The sequence below is a fragment of the Caloenas nicobarica genome, chromosome 5 (assembly GCF_036013445.1).
Source record: "Caloenas nicobarica isolate bCalNic1 chromosome 5, bCalNic1.hap1, whole genome shotgun sequence".
Classification (NCBI taxonomy): Eukaryota; Metazoa; Chordata; class Aves; order Columbiformes; family Columbidae; genus Caloenas; species Caloenas nicobarica.
Genome location: NC_088249.1, coordinates 17473174 through 17493966, shown reverse-complemented (window position 1 = coordinate 17493966; position 20793 = coordinate 17473174). Strand labels below are relative to the sequence as shown.

The following is a 20793-nucleotide window of genomic DNA, read 5'->3' as shown; positions in this document are numbered from 1 at the left end:
TGATTGTATCACTGTAATCTTCAGGCTGCTGCATGCACTTCGATGTTAGTAATTGCTATGTCTTTTCCATAGAGTGCAATTAGAGGACTATTTTAAGACTAGTAACAGTACAAAAAGGAGAATTAACATGTACAGGATGATCACAACATACCTCATCACAAATACACAATTAAACTGCACTGAATGTAAACCTTAGCTAATGAAGAAGGCTGAGTTAAAATGCCTTGTGCCATACAAGTCCCTTGCACGAAGAACATTTCCCCTCCCAAGTAAAGACCATGAACGTTTCAAGCTACACTCCTTCTTGTCATCTAATCTTCAACATCTCTCTAGTTGTTTTACAATTACAAATTACAAAATGTCAGACTAACTAGGCCTGATTAATATACAATATTCCAGTATATCTGTAATGGTCAACAACGGCAGGTACCTCAACAGTAACTATTGAATCCTGTAGAGCAGGGGTGTCAAACTAGTTTTCACCAAGGGCCACATCAGCCTCACAGTTGCCTTCAAAGGGATGAATGTAATTTTACAACTGTATAAATGTAACTACAGTGCCACCTGCATTATGGTTAAAACAGAGTGGATACTTAGTGAATTCCTACAGTAATTAACTCCTATGCTGGACTTTATTCTGAGTAGCAGAAAAAATTTTTTAAAAATTTTGAAAATATTTTTCCAAGTATTATTCTTCAAATTGGTTATATTTCTAGTTTAAGAAAAAGGTATCCCTTAACATATTGCAGCAATTAGTCCTCTGAAGAAAATACACACATGTGCAAAGTAGCAAAGTAATAGTCTTCGAGTATCCTTACTTCAATTAAACTACTAGAAAACAGTTACCTCCTATACAGCTAATATTAAAATGTATTCTAAATCATGAATATTAACAATATAAACTCAACGTGGACCAAATAACTGTTTTAGAAACTCAGACTGCAGATTATTCAACATAATCAACTCAAGTTAAACTGCCTCTAAACAACATCCCAAATAAGTGGACTCTTGGGGTTTAAGTTTGAAGATCAATGTTAAGCAGCATATGAAGAAAGTCAGCGTCATCTTCTGCAGGGCTGTTTGGAAATCTCAGCCTTGGAAATCCTTCATGCTTCAGTCTTATTTAAAATGTAGAGAACTTAAGATGTTGTAAAACAGCACAAGTGCATTGATAATTGGGCTTTTTTGCTTGGTTTTGTTCCTTTAAAAACCCTCCTTGCAGTGGCTATTAAGAGAGCTATCAAGCACAGAGGGCTACGCAGTTTCCAAAAGGAGGAGGGATGACCCTTAGTGCAGACTTGCATATCTAATCAGCACAGCCATTGTGTCCTTCATCACACTTTTACATCTTTGCTATTACAATAGTCTTTTGACACTGCCCAATCAGGCGTCTTTCAGGTACATTGCACTCATGCTGATAGCTCTAACCTATCAACCCCTAAATCCTTCTTTAGTATTGTGACAATTAATGTCATCTGACTATCTTGTGGTTCCTTCTGTTAAAAAACAGTTAGTAAGCTTTCATCTTGCAGACAGCTAAAAATCATTTAAAGACCGTTTAAAGATCCTATGTACAGAAAAGTTTCTCCCGACCTTCCTCCAGGTTTTATCCAACCCTTTCCTTACCAGAATTGACTAACTTATCAGAACTATTTGTTCCTTGTTCCAACCCAGGGGTCCCCAGATTCAGATCTTTATAGTCACGTTACAATTGTAAAATGTATCGTAATTTCAACTACAACTTTTAAAGACACATAGTTGTTTGTGGAAAACTGGGGGTTAAGAGTGGATCTTAAAGTCCGCCCGAGGCCTCACAGATCCTGTGTAGCCAGTTGCTTGCTTGGTGGTTTTGTCATAAGCTCTGCTCTCTCTTCCCAGCCTAATCTGTATTTTTTTCCTTTGGTCTGTGTTCAGTACCCTCAGCCAAACACAAACATATCCTTACTCTCAGTGTTACAGTTCACCAGTTGTAGCTGCCCTCAAATGCTCAGAGAGAGTAGTAGTAATTTCTGGTTTAAAATTTTACCATATCTTTTACACACACGAATATCCCTGCTCTTCCCAAACGACTTCTAGATCTGCTGTTACAGTATGACACTTAAGAATCAAGAAAAAATTCCCTCAACATACCACAAGCAGCAAAGACTGTGTATTTTGAAATATAAAAGCAAGAGGTCTGGAAAAGTAATATATCACCAAAATGGATCCTGGCTACTCACTTCCATTTGTTTAGTTTTGTTCTGAAGCTTGTTTATACTAAAAAGGCCAAGTGCAAAACAGGGGTGTCTTTGTAAGATCTAGAATTCACTACTTAAATTACTTATTTAACACCTGGAATCACAACCTCATTGCACACTGCAAAGTGTGACAGACGGTCTTAATCATAACAAAAAGTTTCCAAACCAAAACGGTATAACCTCCCACTAAGTTCCCTATAATGACACTTGTCCAGAATTTACGGTTCCTACTCACCATACTAACATAGTATCTGGAACAACCATGGTTATATTTATGTTTCAATTCCATCTTAAATAGAAAACCTACCAACTGCCTTGTACAAACACAATTTAACGAAGAAGTTAAGCCATCTCTCAGAAACCCTTCTTTTCCATGCCACACCTGCAGTTCAACTTCTGTGAACAACGAAGTGTTCAATTTATTCTCTCCAGGCTTTTCTTCAGATAAATATTACAGGAGAGTCTACACAAACTCCATCTTTTAAATAACATTGATAAGTCAACCTACATAAAGAAACATATTATGACTTCTTCAGTTCTTTCCTTGGTCATTTTCCAACAAATTATTCACAGCATAGCCCAATGGACATGAACTAAGACATGGACTCTATCAGCACTTAGTTGGCATGAAGGCTTGGAGAAAAACAGATTTTTCTTCTGAAAATGAGTAAAATAATGGACTGTCATCCTTCAAGAAACATGCTCAAATCAACTAACAAAACTTACTATAACAGGATTTCTTTTTATACCGTAAAAGAGAATATTATTAAACAGTTTTACATTAATCACGTTTTCAATGTTTCAACATTTACATGAGGCAAAAAATGCTTTAACAGCAATGCTCATGCAGGAGAAGAGAGGAAAAACCCATGGCTTTCAACTTTGCATGCACGCAATGCTGGCAGTTAGAATATTAGCGGTGTGACATACAAAAAACTCTGTGCTAAAAAAAAGCAATCGTGTGATACAAAGAGGCAGTATCTTCTGCAGGACTAACATATCACTGAAGTGATGAATTTCATAAGATAGATCGTCTGGTCTAGAGAAAATTAACAATTTTCCCTATAAAATTCATTAAGTGTCTGAGACACCTTTCACAATCAAAAATTACAAAGCTAGGTTATCTTTTGGTACAAAGTTATGCATGGAGATATTAGTAGTCAGGTATGCACAGCATCATTCACAGAGCATCCTCTCAGCTCTTTGTAAAAGGTTTTTTCATGCTTAGTCACTGTCAAACACGCTGTTTTATGCACCTCCTTACTTTCCTCCACCAAACTGGTTTCCTATACTACCTCATAAAAATCTATGAAAAAGTAATCAATGAAAAAAAAATTGCTTTTTAAGGCTAAATGCACAACTTTATAATGTAACTGGTTAAAGAAAGAAAACTTATTTCACATCCTGGTTAAAGCAGCAGTTATTTTTATTGATCTATGTTCTTAATTCTCTCTTATTTAGCTTGTTTTCATCATTGCATTATGTTAAAGTGTACTCTTAAGAGATGTATTCTACAAGCAAAATTTGTACCACAAGAGAAGGCAGTAGTTTATTATGACTCATGACAGCATTTGCAATGTTGTGTTCTGGACCAACATAGTCCTTCGGAACAGCAGTGGCATAAAATCTTCTCTAATACAACCTACTGGCAGCTGGCCGTCATGTTATACAAGACCTTCCTAATAGATCTTTATTTGCAGTCCTCTAGAAAGGAATACTGCCTCTTTAATTATTAAATGCAAGCGTTAGTTGAGTGCATTCAGATCTCATAAGATTACGGCCCTCGGGGTGACTGAATGGGCAAAGAGCATCAGCCTTGCTTTACGCACTATCAAAATTCCACTGCTGATGGACAAAACACGTATGTTTTGTGGTAAAGAAAAAGGTGATTTAAGTCCTTAAGAAATTAATAGAACTACACAGTGAATACTACTTACAAACTGAAAAAAGGGAGTAAAAACCATGAAAGTAAGCATCTGATGGATTGCCTTTGAACAGATCAAACCACAAATTAAATTGCAAAGTAAGGAGAAAAAAAAATAAATATATATATGTGTATATATAAACGAAGAACTCCAAGAAAGCTAGAGGATTTCTGATAATCTTCAAACTGTAAATCAGGTTTACAGGGTTTCAAAAGATTTAAAAAAAAAAAAAAAAGATTACTGTTTACAACAAAGATTTTCTTAGATTCTTTGCTACAACTTTAAAATCATGTTACTGTTCAACTGAAATTGGAATTGAAGTCAATAACAGAAAAAGCCTTCTGCTACTTTCAGTAGAAAAAAAAATGAACTGAGCAAGATACAGAACATAAGATTTTCAGCCCTGGTAACTGTACTAACATGCTATAAGCATCTAGGCAAACCTCTACTTACTCAGAGAGCTTTAACTTTCATTAATTATTGATACTATACAAAGATCTCCAATATCTGGGGCTTTTCATGGTTCCGCTACTTCTCATGCATATGGCAGAACTTCTTTCCCTAAGGATATAGTAGTTTGGAAATGGAAAACTTGGGCTTTACATAATGGAATCCATGCTTGGGCTTCTGCATTTTTTCAGTTTGCCTTCATTCTTGAGTGAGTTCTTATTAACTCGTAGCTCTGCAAAGAACAAGTAATTTAATGCTAACTTGGATTGTGCTGTTTATTGAGTAGGTCTGAGCAAGTTCAACTCAGCAACACTCAAACCTGTAATAGCAGTCAATCAGCTATTCAAATGCTTCCGGAAGAAAGTCAGACTTCAACTAGTTAAACTGCTGTTGGACAGCAGATTTCCTGGAGTCTAAAGGAAGCACTTTCCTTAATTTCCAGTTAGAGGCTTACATATGAGCTAGTGTCTTCAAAACTCCAGTCTTATGTCAGCTATTTTAACAAGTGAATTTTGCTAAATACTCAAAGATTTATTTTCTACATTTCATTAAATAATATATATAATATATAATATAATATATATACAAAATATATATATATAATATAATATCTTTGACATGATATCGGTTAAAGGCCAGGTGTAAAAAATGAATTTCTTAAGACTGGATTATAGTAAACGCAGTGACAAAAACAGTGCTATGCATAAAGCTATGAGTAAAGGACAATTTAACAGAAATGAAAAGGAGTTAAAAAGAAATGGCTGGAAAACTATGTTGATTTTACTCTGCCATCTGAACTACTCTGGCAGCATTAGAGTACAGTTTATATTCAAACAATATGTGGATTGACTTTACAACATGTTTAAATTGGTGTCATTTCAATGAACAGAATGGCTCTTGACTTGAAATAGCATAATGCTCTAATACCTCTGAATCATTGCAATATGCCCTACCTGCAATATGAGAATAAACACTGATATTTAGGCAATTCTTTCCTTCATGTGAATTTTCAGAGAAGGTTTTGGATGCAATCAGCTAAAGGCTTTCTGAAATTAAGTTGCTAAAAACTGTAGAGATGAGAAGGAAATTCTGTGGAAATTACAGTCTTGTTAGGCAAAACATGCCAGTAATGGAAATAATTTACAGCAGTAAATGCTGCAAAGCAGTATTGGCCAATAACCTCTTTTACTAAACATGGATCATTTTCTGTAACGGTCATGAGAACACAGTATTAAATATGTCTGTAACTTTACCTCTTCTGGGATCAATAAAACAGTCTATTCTGATGAAACTCTTAAAGCCCATTCAGTATTTAATGAAGAGCACCTGAAAGGCCGGGTTTCACTGACACTGTTGAAACTTAAACTGTTTAAACGCGGTTTATCAGTTATGAAGATTATCAGACAAATACAGCACAAACTAGCACACCCATCAGGAATAGAAAGCCAATTTACAGCGAGAAGGTGTACAGGGCTCAGGAACTTGGTCACAGTATGGAGAGGCTGCATGGGGCCAGACAAAGGTATCTGGTTTGGGAGGAGGAAGATGAGAAGATACAAACAGTTGTAGAGGAGACTCTGTTCTTGAGAGAGAAGATGAGGAAGTATCAGAGGCTAAAAAGCGAAACAAAGACAATGATAAGGGTGGGAGGGGGGGCAGAAAAGAAAAAAGATCCAACAGGGCTTAATGGACTCATGGATGACAAAAAGTGGAAAGCATTTATTTCACCATTCAGTAAGATGGAAATGGCTTCTACATAAAATAAATATAACTTCTTCTGGAAGCAACAGAAAAAAAAATACCTCGTACTCATATGTACTCTCCTTCCACACTAAACTAGATTAAAAAAAAAATTAAATATTTTTTTTCTCTATGTTCTAATGCACAAATTTGTAAAATGTAGTTAAGGTGAAATAAAGACCAAAGTTTAAAACTCAGCTACTATTGTTTCTTACTATGATAAACTCAGTGGACTATAACCAATACAAAACAAAATGAATAACACGTGACCGAGTGCAACTTACCTTAACCAAAACAGCCAACTGAGTCTCAATGATTTGCATATGCATATCTATCTTTGGATATGAAATGTGCCTGCCACCCTGTGAGATTTTACCTCAGCGATTGATTCATCAAGCCTTTTTTTTCCTCTCCATATTTATTTACTTCAATGTACACGAATATGGGTGCATGCCACTCATGGTAAAACGGCTGAAATAGAAGGCGAACTTAAAGTAGATTCGCCACAGTTATTGATCAGGGCACTAGAATTAACAGTCTAGCCTTGTAAGAAATCCATAATACACTCATTTTATACTTCAAAGGTTACACGAACTTTAACTTGAATCATTTTATTATTTCTGATTATGGGACTGGTAAAAGCTCTATATAAAACTGGTTTAAGACCTTTTTTTTTTCCCCCAAATTTCTTCTTCTGCTTAATTGACATAACTAAGAAAAAGAATGTTTTACATTGATTACAGCTAGATGTATACTTTTTTATCTAGAAAAGAGTTTAAAATTCAAACTCCAAGTACATAAGACTTCAGATTTGAATTTTAGCTCCCATTTCCTGGTACTCAGATAGGCTGAATTCAGACTAGACAAGCAAAGAGGATCATCACCATAGGTGACAAGCAAAGTTAGGAAAGGGCAAATTTCCAAATGTTCATGTGAATACACACACACACACAAATGCATACACATGGTAGCATTAACTGTATAAAGAGGAGGGAAGCAAACATTTCTGTCCTAGAAGGATCTTCCACAATACCCTTCTGCATACCCCTATTTTAACATTTGGGTTTTTTTTCTTAAATGTCAAATCCCTTCTGCATTTCTAAACACTGTGGATCCACACGATTTCCATATGAGCTCTTTCAGGCTATCAAGGTTGAACATCTCAACCATCTATTGTTTCTGTCATCTGTCTTTTGTGAACAATTTTTAGTGACAGTCTGCTTAGAGTTTTCTCAAACACCACGACAAGCTTGACTTCTTTTATTCTTATAGGACCGGAACCTTTTAATTTCTGCAAAATTTTTATATAATCTTCTGGACGAAGAATTTTGGACAAAACTTGGGTATGGAGTTTTCATAGGTATACTACTGTCTACACACAGTAGACAACAAAGCTCTGGTCCTTACCAAAATTTGAGTATTGTTATTGCGACAAGGTTTCTTCTGCTAAAAGTAACAAATGAAAAAACCCTACAAACAAACAAAAAACCACAACACACCCAAAACACAATAAACAAAACCCCAAAACAAACAATAAAACCCCATAACCATCCCCCCTGTTTTCCAATCAAGATATTGGCTGCAGGATTTGAATCTGGGGCGAGCTCTTTGAAAACCTCATTGTTTTGGATAAGGGTTCATCTTTACTTAGAAGTGCTGAAGAATATGCAGTCTTTAAAAAGCACCAATTCATTATGCTTTCAAGTGTGGCAGATATAAAATAGGACACTCTGATCAAGAGCTCTGTGTCCCCATGGGGGAAAATAAAAAAAACCCCGCAACTAATTAGAAAAAAAAAAAATCCCACAACACCCCTCTAAAATGTATTTTTGAAGCCATAAATTAAATTATATCTATGTGTATCTATATATATGTATAAAAACTGTTAAATCTATTTACATCCTTAAAATGAAACAAGCTAGACTAGAATATAGAGTGATCGCTATAGAATGATATAATGTTATCTTATACATTTAAATTATATGAACGTAAGACGACAGAAAATTCCACATTAGGGAAAGCAAGCTAATTATGCCATATTTTGGGCCATATCATATTGCAATTCTTTGAAATCAGGTGACCTCATCTTTGTAATCAAAACTTTTTACCACTACAGCAAGCACAGAACACTTTCTATTTACTACATGATTTTGAAATTGAGTGAACATTTGATCCAACTTTAACTTTCAGAAGTTAAGTATCTAAATAGGATTGTTCTCTACTGCACAATTCTGATATTAAACAAAGACATATATTACACATTTCAATGTATCTTAGTTTATGGGTCAGTGTATCCTGATTCACAGGCTGGCAAACTTCCCCATAGGCTGTTTATGTCAAAGAGTAATTAAGCAGAAATTCACATCTGAAAGGTGCCAGGAAAGGCTTGCTACACTTTTGAGATAAAACCCAGGAAACAGAAAACTCTTAATATTTAAAATGCAAGTAACATACTGTAAAGGTTTGTGTAACTAGCATTATCATGGTAATTCCTTCTGCACTTTTCACAGAATGCATAGCTCAGCTGCTTTTTGATTATATGACTTAAGGCATATCAATTTGCATTATGATAACTGATTATATTTAAATAGGCAAATTACATATTGTAAATATTTACTGACATGTAACAGTCTTAGCTTTTATGTAGTGCACGTGTACACCACAATTTTTGATATGCATATCAAAATATCACATTATATATGATTTGTAATACATAAATTTTGCTTATAATGTCAAAACTATGTCTACATGAAGCCAACCCATCCATGCAATTATTTTTTTAATATATATTAGAAATTTTAATGAATTTAATTAGCAATGGTGTCTTCAGGTTTTTTGAGATTAAAAGTTTTCTGGAATTTTTTAATTTTACCTTTTAAAAAGAAAATATGTGCAAATACCAAATGGACAGAAAAGCATAGGACTTTGGCAAATAGGCCAGCTCAGCATACTGATTTTTAATTCTACAAAAGAAAATACCACTAAGCTCAGCAAGATCCATACTATAGATATTTTAATTTACAGAGAATGTGGTCAGCAAGTACTTCATAAATAAAAAAGAAAAAAAACTTATATTGGACAATGTCTATTTACACTTATACAGCAACAATGAAATATTTCATTTTCAAAATAAATTAAAAAAATGCAAAATCTACATACAACCAGACCATTTTACCTATTTTATTGTTCAAATGCAGTTCTTACCTGTTTCAGGATCACTGAAATCTGGTAATGTAATTGTATTAAGCTGTCGTCTATCAGCAATAGCTCTGTCTAACAGGCTGCTCCCACGTCCAGAATCACTGTAATGAAGTACAGAAATTGTAAGCTATTAAAATATAAATTTATATACTGAGATACAAGTTGCTTTGCTGGCCTCCTCCCACAAAGGTTCTTGCTGTGAACAAATTTAGTACCAAGCACCACTCGCAGTGCATTAAACCAGCTGCATTAAAACAGAATTAAGCTGAGCAAATCTAAATCCATATTTACTTTGGCAATGCTGTTTTCATAATCAACACAACCATGAAGGGAATACAGGCTTTTAATCTGATTCATAGCTAACAGCTTTACAGAAAGGATTTATTGCACCTTAAACTTTTACATAATATGAGGTACAGCACTCACAGATAGCTGAGATGGCAAATTTAAGCTTGAAAATCCACACTTTTCCCCAGACTGAAGAGAAACACTAAACTCAGGAAATCTAATTTTAGGTAAAGATGTTATAAAGATGCCATAACTACCTTTCACGTAAAAAGGCATTACTCTTATGTCTAGAGTTTGGGGGGTGGGAGGGGTGGGTGGTGGCGTTTGTTTTGGTTTGTGTGTGTGTTTTTGTTTTGTTTTGTGTGTGTGTGTGTTTTTGGTTGGTTGGGTTTGCTTGTTTGTTGCATTTTTTAAAAATATATACATATACTTATACATATAAACACATATATACACATATATACACATACATATACACATAAAAATATATACATATACAATATACATATTAACTCCTTAATGTTGAATTGATCTTAATAGCGCAGTAGGAACATTTTGAACAATTCCAACACCTCAGAAGCGTAGGCAGTAGGAATGGTTTTCACTGATTGCTCCTGTGGACAAATGACTTAATTTCTGCTTTAGTTGTAACTCAGTATCTGTCCCTCAGGCTTCTTGTTGATACACCTGCCAGAAAACTAATTGCTCCTAGCACTACTATTAAAGATTCAGCAGAAGAACAGGGACTGAAGAACTGAGTGCTCCTTCTCCTGAAGATGAGGTGAGTATTGAGACACATGGACAGAAAAGTGTGAGGAAGCACATGTGGGCACTCCTTCTTTAACATTCTATGGGTAATACAGTCATTTCATTTTTAGGCTTGTAAGTCTAGTACTAGTCACTGTCAAGTAATACTTTTTCTAAAAACCTCATTAAAAAAAAGGCACCCCACAAACTTAAAAATAATTAAGCTTTAAAGCAATCGGGCTGTTAGCCCAGCTTAGCACAGTGCAAACTTTTGCCTGATTCTTACTGAAGAGAAAAAATTCCAAAAAATTCCTAGCTTAAAAGTAAAGCCTGAGAGACTTTAATCTAAACTGCAAGACTGGAATTCAGTACATCCTGCCATTTACCTTCATTTTAGAATCCCCTCCTTCCGCATTTGAACTGAGAGAAGTGCAAGAAGCTTTTCAGCAACTTCGGCTCTTTATACAGCTATTACTAAAACGGTATAAATAAAATTTTGCACAACCCTAACACTATTGCATGACTGATTTCCTTACAAAATGATGCCATTATAGAAATCCACAGGAAACAGAAGGGAACTTCCTGGGACACACACTATCAGCTCTAGCTGTTACATCAATTGGTGCATATTTTCTGGTAACCACCATATTAATTATTTCCTCATTCTACAGGCAATGACATGCCAAACATTGCTGACAAGGAGAGCCAGGCTTAGCATAAGTATCTTCTAAGCACAGTACTGGCATTATGATTTGTTCTGTTTTCCTAAAGCAAACTAAGAACTGGAAAAGAATTGCACTATTTTCTAATGAACTTCAAGCATTAGGCTGAAGATAAATATTTAAACCTTCCAAGATTTGCACCACAAAGTAAGTGTTAAATTCATATTAACCATCTCATGAGGAAAACGGTTGTATGCCAATTAAAGACAAAAGAAAATTGTTCTAAATCAGCTGAACAAAGGTAAGGCAAAATGTTGCATTTAGTCCTTACTTTGTGTGGTACATTTAGTTACATGCATAATTAATTTTCTTTATTAAAAGAGTATGAGGACACTGAACCCAAGTTTACTCCACAAAATCTGATTAATTGCAGGAAGAAATATTTCACATAAAATACAGCTTATCAAAGAAGTGAGCTCTCATCCCATTGGGAAAATGACACATCAAAATTAGTTTTCAGTCTAAATCAGCACAGAAAAAGAGGTTTCAAATAAGCATAAAGGATATTTAAATCTTAGAAAAACTACATTCTAAAAAGATTTTAAATGATTAAAAGACCTTTTATTTTTTGCTGAAAGAACTATTTAAAAAAAGCTTAAATTATGTCCAGTGGGAGACATAATTTTCAAATGGTGCTTTTCAACGAAATGAAGTGTGTGTTAAAATTATAGATGTTGGATACTTTAGGTATTCACAACAATCCCTCTTCATCATTCTTTATTACAACTGAGTGAATAGAACTTCCCAGTCACATTTCAGGTCTGAGTGATAATTGTTACCCCAGTCAGCCAGACCTGGATCACTGTGATACAATATGAAGGTATTCAGCCTTTAAATTTCACAGGGACCATCCAAAGAAATGTTACAGCTTCGTATTCATATTCACTGTTTGCTGTAACTCTGAATGTGCGATTCATGAAACCTGTCTCCTTCCATCATGACATTTATCCACAACTCCAGTCCATTCCATTCCTAATTTGGTTTTGATTTGTTACCATAAACCAGAACTTCAAGAAAAGCTTTAAATGTCAAGATAAAGCAGCAGTAAAAACTATCAAATGCAAAGTAGTCCTTGTTAATTTTTCCACTTCAATGTTCTTGAAGGAGAATGGTGACATGAGAGTTGGCAAACTTTGCTGTTTGAAGCTGACACAGCCAAGAGTAAATTTTCACAGTCACTGCTGATGTCTGAAGGAAGCTTTACTTAACCTGTATCTAACATGGCACAGTAGCTCTTAGCACAACAAAAAAAAGTAATGACAAGCCTTGATTAGAACCCTGATGTGTGTAGAGGTTGTAACAGCAGAGATGGAAGGTGAAAAGTTGTGCTGGAGTACATGCAAAGCCTCACTGAAATTAAACCTACTGCACCAGCACAGCATTCTGACAGTGAACTCTTAACCCCCGCTACCCACACACATGACCAGCCAACTAAAATAAGCCACCACCCACTCAGTTCAAAGAGAAATTCTCTCCTGGGTCCCCGCTGCTGGTTCAGTGACTTGGAGTTGAAAATAATTCAGCTCAGCCCATCCTGGTTGCTGACGTTCTTGCTTTCTGTAACAGGCCCCGAGTGCAGCTCCCTGCTCCACAGCGCAGTGTCAGAGTCTCTCAACGCGCTGGGACAGACTCGGGTCCCCTCCCAGGCTTCTCCTGCTGCACCCTCCAAACTCTCCTGCTCTGAACTGCCCATTACTTGCTCAGGAGAGAAGCAATTTTCGCTCTTGGGCCATTTGGCCAACTCAGTCACCTTGAAGAGATGCATGTGTTTGCATAACTGAGATCAAACAAAGTAAGAGCAAAAACTGAACAGATAAATGTTGACCTATTATACAGGTATCTGATGCTACCTGGTACAAAGTTCTTCTCTTCTCTGGAAACCGTCAACCCTTCAAATAACCAGAGAACAGTAAATTCTGCTTGTCATCCTGTCCAGGTACTTGATAAATGTGTTGAACTGTACCAGGATGGATTTCTGGAAAGTAGACTCCCCGTTTATTTCACAGCTTATCTAAACATATATGGCAAAGGACCTTTGCAGAAGCACTCTGGAAACCCAAACAGGAATGTACCAACCTATCCAATTACTTGTTAATGCATTTGAAGAACCTAAGACTGCATCTGGAATATTGTGTCCAGTTCTGGGCCCCTCAGTTCCAGAAGGACAGGGAACTGCTGGAGAGAGTCCAGCGCGGGGCAACGAAGATGATGAAGGGAGTGGAGCATCTCCCTTATGAGGAAAGGCTGAGGGAGCTGGATCTCTTTAGCTTGGAGGAGACTGAGGGGTGACCTCATTAATGTTTATAAATATATAAAGGGTGGGTGTCAGGAGGATGGAGCCAGGCTCTTCTCGGTGACAACCAATGATAGGACAAGGGGCAATGGGTACAAACTGGAACACAGGAGGTGCCACTTAAATTTGAGAAGAAACTTCTTCTCAGTGAGGGTGACAGAACACTGGAACAGGCTGCCCAGGGAGGTTGTGGAGTCTCCTTCTCTGGAGACATTCAAAACCCGCCTGGACACATTCCTGTGTAGCCTCATCTGGGTGTTGCTGCTCTGGCGGGGGTATGGGACTAGATGATCTTTTGAGGTCCCTTCCAATCCCTAACATTCTGTGACTCTGAAATAGTTTCATAAGCAATACCTCCCTTCAATAAAAAGCCATGATGGCTTTGCAAGCACATCGTATTTATCCATGTGACCTCTGACGTTTCTGTAGCCTTAGTTAACGTGTAGTCCTTTATTTTATTTAGTGAAAGTCATTGAACTAAATTTCCACTATAGCAATCTCTCCACTAGCCAATATAAAAGGCTGTATAACCCAGATTGTGGGGCGGAGGGGACGGACATCAAAACAATACCAGTACCTTGAGCCCCATCAAGGAGAATGGCAGAGTTACCCAATCTGTGATTAGCCCTCATCACTGCAGAGTTCATTAGCTTTGGTGTATTATATCTTACTTAACAGAACGCTAGGTAGTTTCTGCTTGTCAGCCAACTGGTATCTTTGCAACTAAGTCTCCAGGTTCCCAGAGGATTAGTTTTTTCATACGAAATAGCAGACAAAGTAAAAGCAGGAATGCTCACCTAATATTGCCCTGAAAGGCTACTGAGCCTTTCTACAGCATCTTACCTTGGGTTAGTGAGATTGTAGCAGGATTTCCAAATCTGGAGCATGTGTTTACAGGTAAGGAGTGCTTCATCTGGGCCTCTGCACAGGGACTCCAATTTCACTTTTGTAAACAGTAATCTAGTGAAAAGGGAAAGGAAATTAAAAGAGAAAGAGATTCCAATTCAAGCAAAACATTTTTAAAGATAGGCAAATTCACACCAAACTGGAGAACACATAACTTCAAAGACAGAGTTAATTTAAATAATTTTTTCATGAAGTAATTACAATAAAGTCAAATATCTAACGCCAAAGTAACAGTGCTTTTTACAAGATGGCCTTTTCAACTGGACAGGAACAAGAGCTGACAGGATATTTTTTTTTAAAGTAAGACAATATAGCCTAGCGAAATTAGCAAGACTACTAAAAACTACTTCATATGTTGAAGTGAAGAGAGACATCTTCACTAAAGAAAATCTTTACTACTTTTATAAGCAAGGAAAGTATTTTCCATTAACTGGCTCAGATGATAGTTATCTAACATAGAACTCAGAAAAGAAGACTCAGTACTGATGCAAGTTACTTCCCTATAATATCAACTTCTATTATAGGAAATGGAAGAGGTTATACTGAAAAAGATACCATTAGACCAGATAAGATTCACGAGAGGTAGTCAGCATTGGTAAGATCAACAAGAAAATATAGCCTCCACTCTATGTTGCCATCAGCAGGCACTAAAATTGACGTTTGACTTGAATTTTGAACATTTTGGACATTTACAAGTGACAACCTGAGGAAAGTATATCATTCATCAAATACGCAGTGAACTATTCATAGTGGAATTGAACACATTTGCCAGAAGCCACTATAAATTAATTCTGATTTCAAACTTGATGTTTCTAATGGCAGCAAGACTAATAAAGTACATTGCCTCTTAAGGTGATAACTGCATATTCCTTTTACATTCCACATATCAGTAGAAGGTTCTCCACAGAGATTAACTTAGACACCTCCCCGGATAATTAAAGAATATAAATGCAATGTGACAATTAACGAGCTAGTCAATTGGTATGCATATTTATAGAAGTCACAGCATCTGGGAACAGATAATACACTGGAAAAATACTAATTTAAAAGCAATTTTTAGTAAATTGAGTGATTAAAGAGCACAAAGCAGAAGGAGAGTATGCATATAAAACTGTTAGCCTACTTTATCTTTTTAAATCCAGGTGTACTTTGGCATTTTATTCCAGTGCAACCTTAATCATCTTAAGTGAAAAATTTATGTCATTGGTCACATGGTTTGCGTGGGAAGACTGAGAAGGCTGTAGAGGGTGGGCATGTGTGAAAGCTCAGAACTTTCTTATCCCAAAAACAAACTTCAAGGCTGCTAATAGTAACTGCAAACTGCCAGAGGGTTTTCTCAAGAATAAGAAATGACATTAAGTGCCTCAGCACGTCACAGTAGCTAAAGCTTTAGTGTTGCACTGAACGTCCTTTGCAGAAACAACCCAGCATGTAAATCTAAAAATGAATCACACTACCTTAATTTTACAATGTACGCGTTGGTGGGATTGAGGAGGAAATGAAAGGCAGGTCACAGAGTTAGTTTAAGAGAATGAGCACCTGTGGTTAAGCAAGGTAAATAAGGTCATTTGGAGTCTCATCTGATGTCTTGTAGGAATGTAGAACAGAGTAATCAGTTACACTAGTTTAGCTTTCTTCCTGTCAGTAAACTGGATTTGAGTATACAGGGAACTATATAGATAATTTCAAGTCATATTTCTTTGGCAGAGCAGTCCTTTCTAGATACTCGTTTAACTGTGATGATATCACTGCAAGAAAAAATGTCCAGGTCTGTCCATGACTTTACTCAAAGAAAGAAGGAAAAATGACAAATAACATCCTCCTCCACTCACATTACTACATCTATTCTACCCTTAACACATGCACACACACATCCCACCCAAACAACGAGACTTCTGCATCAAAACCCAAAATCACAGGAATCTACCTCATACAATGTCTCCTGTTTCTCTGTATGTAAAAAGAAGAGAGTACTTTCACAGCTTGAAGAGCCTATCGAAGTTCAGTTTCTTAAAATTTGTGACCATAAGGCACTTTACAAAACTTACAGAACGTAATAAATTCAGAAGCACTGAATTTACAAGTCATTCTAGAAAAAAGGCAATTACAATGTATACACCTTATTATGTACAGTTTACAGATGGACTGAATTTACATTAACAACCTTCAAGAATTTAAGATTTTCAGGAATTTTGTAGCAGAGAGAAGGCACAGGGTCAGTAAATCACTAAGATTCAGCATACAAGAGCTGAAAGAAAAATTGAGCAGGAGATAGAAAGGGAGAGGATTTGATTATTAAGAAATGACTTGAAGATGTGTATAAAACAGTAGAAGTCTGTGCAACAAAAATGTCAGAACCTGGACTACTAGTGCAAGATTCAAGGGGTAGATAGCAGAAGAAAAATATACTTGTAGGAGTTAAAGTAACACATCAGAGTTTAATACTTTTGGATGCACTTGGTACACACACAATATTATCCCCATCTCTTACACATTATTGGCAATCAAGGGGACGGGATGGTTGCACGTTTCCCAAAATACAAATAATAAACAAAGTATGATGGAAAAGTGTCCATAATTGCAATGAGGAAAGGCTAGGCAATTGTATCTAATGTGGGAAAAAAAGTACACTGATGTGTACTTTTAATAATGAATAGAAAGGTTTTGAATAGAATAGGTTTTGAATACAAAAGGTTGCATTTATAAAGCCACACAGAGCAGTTTTCCTGCGTCCAAGAAACATTTTGACTGTAAATCACAAAATAACTAAGACACTTTAGAAAACTGATATGAGATGTTAACAACAAAACAAAAACCTGTCAACTAAACATTTACTTAACAAATGAGCGGAGGAAGGGAAGAAAGAGGAAGGAGGCAATGGGCAGGAGGAACAGCATGTGACTAACAGGTCTCCTAAATCAACTTCATTCTTCCAAGTTCCCCTGAAATAAGGCTGGAGGTAGGAGCTGATAAGATAAACAAGCAGCTCAGGGACAAGTATTATCAGGAAGGTTTTAGAAACCATGATGTAGATCATCTGAAAAAGGATTTTCTGAAAGGTCAGCTGCAGTCACCTGCAGAAACAACTCTTCTGGAACACAGCCTGCTTTTCTGATACAGAGAAGTTTAAACTTCGCAGGGACATTTTCACACCTGTTTTTAATACACTATTACAAATGGTAAAGAATGGATAAAACTACCAGGAGACATGATGATGAAAATCAAGCTGTACATTTTATGAGTATTGTGAATTATTTGGTTGTATCTGTTTGTAAGAGCCGGAGGTTTCAATTACCAGCACACAGAGCAGAAGAAAACACAACAGGGTAACCACAGCATAGTGGGACAGCGCGCATGACTAAGAATGCAAGTACTGAGGAACAGACAATATTCAAGGTAGAAATGAAGAGTAAAACAACGTGTGTCAGTGATGCGTCAAACTGAAATAAATATAACAGATAACAAGAACAGAAATCTGCTTGGGTCAAATCCCTTGGAGAAGGGAAGTAACTAAAACCAGTTCTGTTAAAGACATTAGACTAATGGAGCATTTGTTCCAGCATCAGTGTTTGATACGGAAACAGATCTTTAACATCAGATAAAAATAAAGTGAATTGTGTCATTTTAGGAGACTTATTACCCAGACACAAAATGGAGCATAAATCAAACTCTTAAGTGGACGGGCTTAGTTATTCATGGAGCTAATAGCTGATAAATTTATGAAATAGCTACTGAAGCAGCAAATGACTCCATTACTTCAAGACTGTTCTTACTCACTAATGAGGACATTATAGAACAGCTGCTTGTAACCTAATCCATATATTACTGGGTTTTTATTTAAATAACGAAAAAAATCTCAAATGGGTTTATAACTAGGTCTTTGAATTTCAGCAGCATACACCTATATAATTTGATAACGAAGGTTAGCAAAGGCATCTGAAATACAGCAGAAGCCTGGCACAAAGATGCTAAAACATTTAAGGATCCAGGTCTCAAGTTGAAGGGGTAAAATTCAATGTTTGAAAAGCCAATCATTGACAAAATTGTGCAAGTAAGACATCAGAAACATGCAGAGATCCTATAAAGAATAGCAGGGGACAGAGAGGGGAGAGAAGAGAAAGAAGAATTAGTACAGAAGGCTGCATCTTAGATACATAGTAAAAAGTTACACTAAACTATACCTGAACCCATTATTATATGAAAAAGTTACAGCCTTTAAAGGCTTTTTTGTACTTAAGTAGGAAAAAAAAGAAAATGCGTATACTGAACAGGGACAATGGGATGAATATTAAGAATATTCAGGAATGAATCCCCAACCTCTACCATAACCATTGTCTATGTTGTCTCAGATATTAAAACAATGACAAATATAAAATAGAAACACTTTAAAAATTATTAAAGTTAATGCAGTCGAAAATAATCAGTTTCTCAGAATTATGGAAACAGTGACACATAAGATTGTCCTTAGTAAAGTAAGAACTTTAAATAAAATATAACTTCTGTAATGACTGGGGAACAGCGACTATTTTGCCAATGTTGTTTTCAAGAGGGAAGGCACAGAATAATATATATAATCTTAATAACACACTAAACTTTATATAAAAATAGCATACAAACAATGAAAGCAGTATTAGATAATATTGTTAATGGAAAAATGGGTTATAGTTCAAGTTTAATAAAGAGATTGCACCAAACAACCTGTGTAACAGTTATTCCAAACCAGAGCTGCTTGACAGACAGGTTCATCAAGGTGAGACAGCTGCAAAGAGGGCAGATGCCATTCTGGAACATTCCCATTGGAGCAGAATGAGAGACAGTGCCATTGTACAATAGCCCAGTGAGACCACATCTGGAATGTTACACATAAATCTCATTATAACAAACACACACACAAAATTTCACATTGGACCAGCTGCAGAGAAAGGCTGCAAGGGTGATCAGCTGACTGGAGACTGCGGAGTATGAAAAATACTTCATTTAGTCAGTCTAGCAAAAAAAAGCCAAGAAGAGGTACAAGTTCTATCTACACATACAGATAGGACAAGCACCATGAAGGGAAAAAGAACAATTTATTTAGAGGATAAAGGCCATACAGACTATTAAATGATGAAGGGTGGAAATTATGTCCCAAGATGATAAATGAAATTGTAGAAAAGACTGCTTCCTCTCAGTTGTTTTGGAAGGACTGTAGAAGAAGTGGAGCAAATAACCCAACAGTTCTTAAAGTACAGCTGAGAAGTTCATGAAAAGTGTTACAGATAGGACAACGGTAATTAATGGCGCCTTGTGACTTCTGAGGTTCTTGCTAGCGCTCTTTTTCCTAACTCTGCTACGTGATAACACTATTAGTATTGAAAACTCTTAGTTCTTTCTGTGAAAAGGTATTGCTCACCTTGGGTGTAATTTTAAAATCAGCTGCTTTGCTTTTGGGATCAAGTAAGCAATTTTTGCAACTTGCTGTGTACCGTCTAAGCACACCAGCTTGGATCAGCCAGAGCTGTATACCTGTGTTCCACACACTACTGCATAGAAGAGACCTGCATATCATTCCCCAATTCTTTCTGCAAACCTGGCAATATGACATGCTACGTGTCATTTTTCCAGCAGATCTGCCTGCTAGAGCAGAGTCACTCAATGCGGTGGTCATCAGGAATGTCCCCGAAGTCCTTCAGACTAAGAAACCTTCTACAGCAAACTTCTAACTCCATTAGACTACTTCTTCTGAAGGGTCCATATCCTCATATCCTGATCAAAACTGAACAGAATACTCTATTTTCATTTAGGATTGGGAGTAAATTGCATTATTATTCTCTTATTATATAAATTATTTACATTGTTCAGGCCTTGAAGAACATAAGGGAGAGCTATGCCTAACACTGAAGGCATGTGCTTTGAAAAACAGTAATCCCACAGCATAACACACCAAAAGCCTCGCTGAGAACCCTTTAAGGACTCTTCGGTATGCAGAAAGGTCAAGCCAAGCCTGTCCGTCACACCAATAAACAGCCATCCCCCTCGAAGAAACTAAAATTTAAAAGGATGCATCAAATCCACTTGTTTACAATGCAAGATTAAAAACACAACTACCTTTGTTTTATGTTTAACCTACTTCGAGTAAAGTTTTAAGATAACCTTTCAAAGTGATTTCACAGTTTGCATTTCTAACTTCAGCTAATGGTATTTTTACATGATATTCAAAATATGGTAGGAAAGTAATTAATATATTGGGAGTCCCATAAATACAGTAACAACCAATAAAAAAGCTACGCAGAAAGTGCAAAGAA

At 36.3% G+C, this 20793-nt stretch overlaps 1 protein-coding gene across 2 annotated transcripts in view; it reads right to left on the bottom strand.

Moving 5' to 3' along the window:
* The window catches only part of TTC7B (tetratricopeptide repeat domain 7B), a 143676-nt gene that overhangs the window by 37970 nt on the left and 84913 nt on the right, over window positions 1-20793 (bottom strand). The window contains exons 16-18 of one of the 2 annotated variants that reach the window (XM_065635327.1): window positions 14447-14563; window positions 9557-9654; window positions 6067-6225 (exon numbers count right to left, since the gene is read on the bottom strand). In XM_065635327.1, the coding sequence (XP_065491399.1) occupies window positions 6067-6225; window positions 9557-9654; window positions 14447-14563 (374 nt within the window). The remainder of the gene's footprint in view (window positions 1-6066; window positions 6226-9556; window positions 9655-14446; window positions 14564-20793) is intronic. The other variant, XM_065635328.1, reaches the window with a different exon arrangement.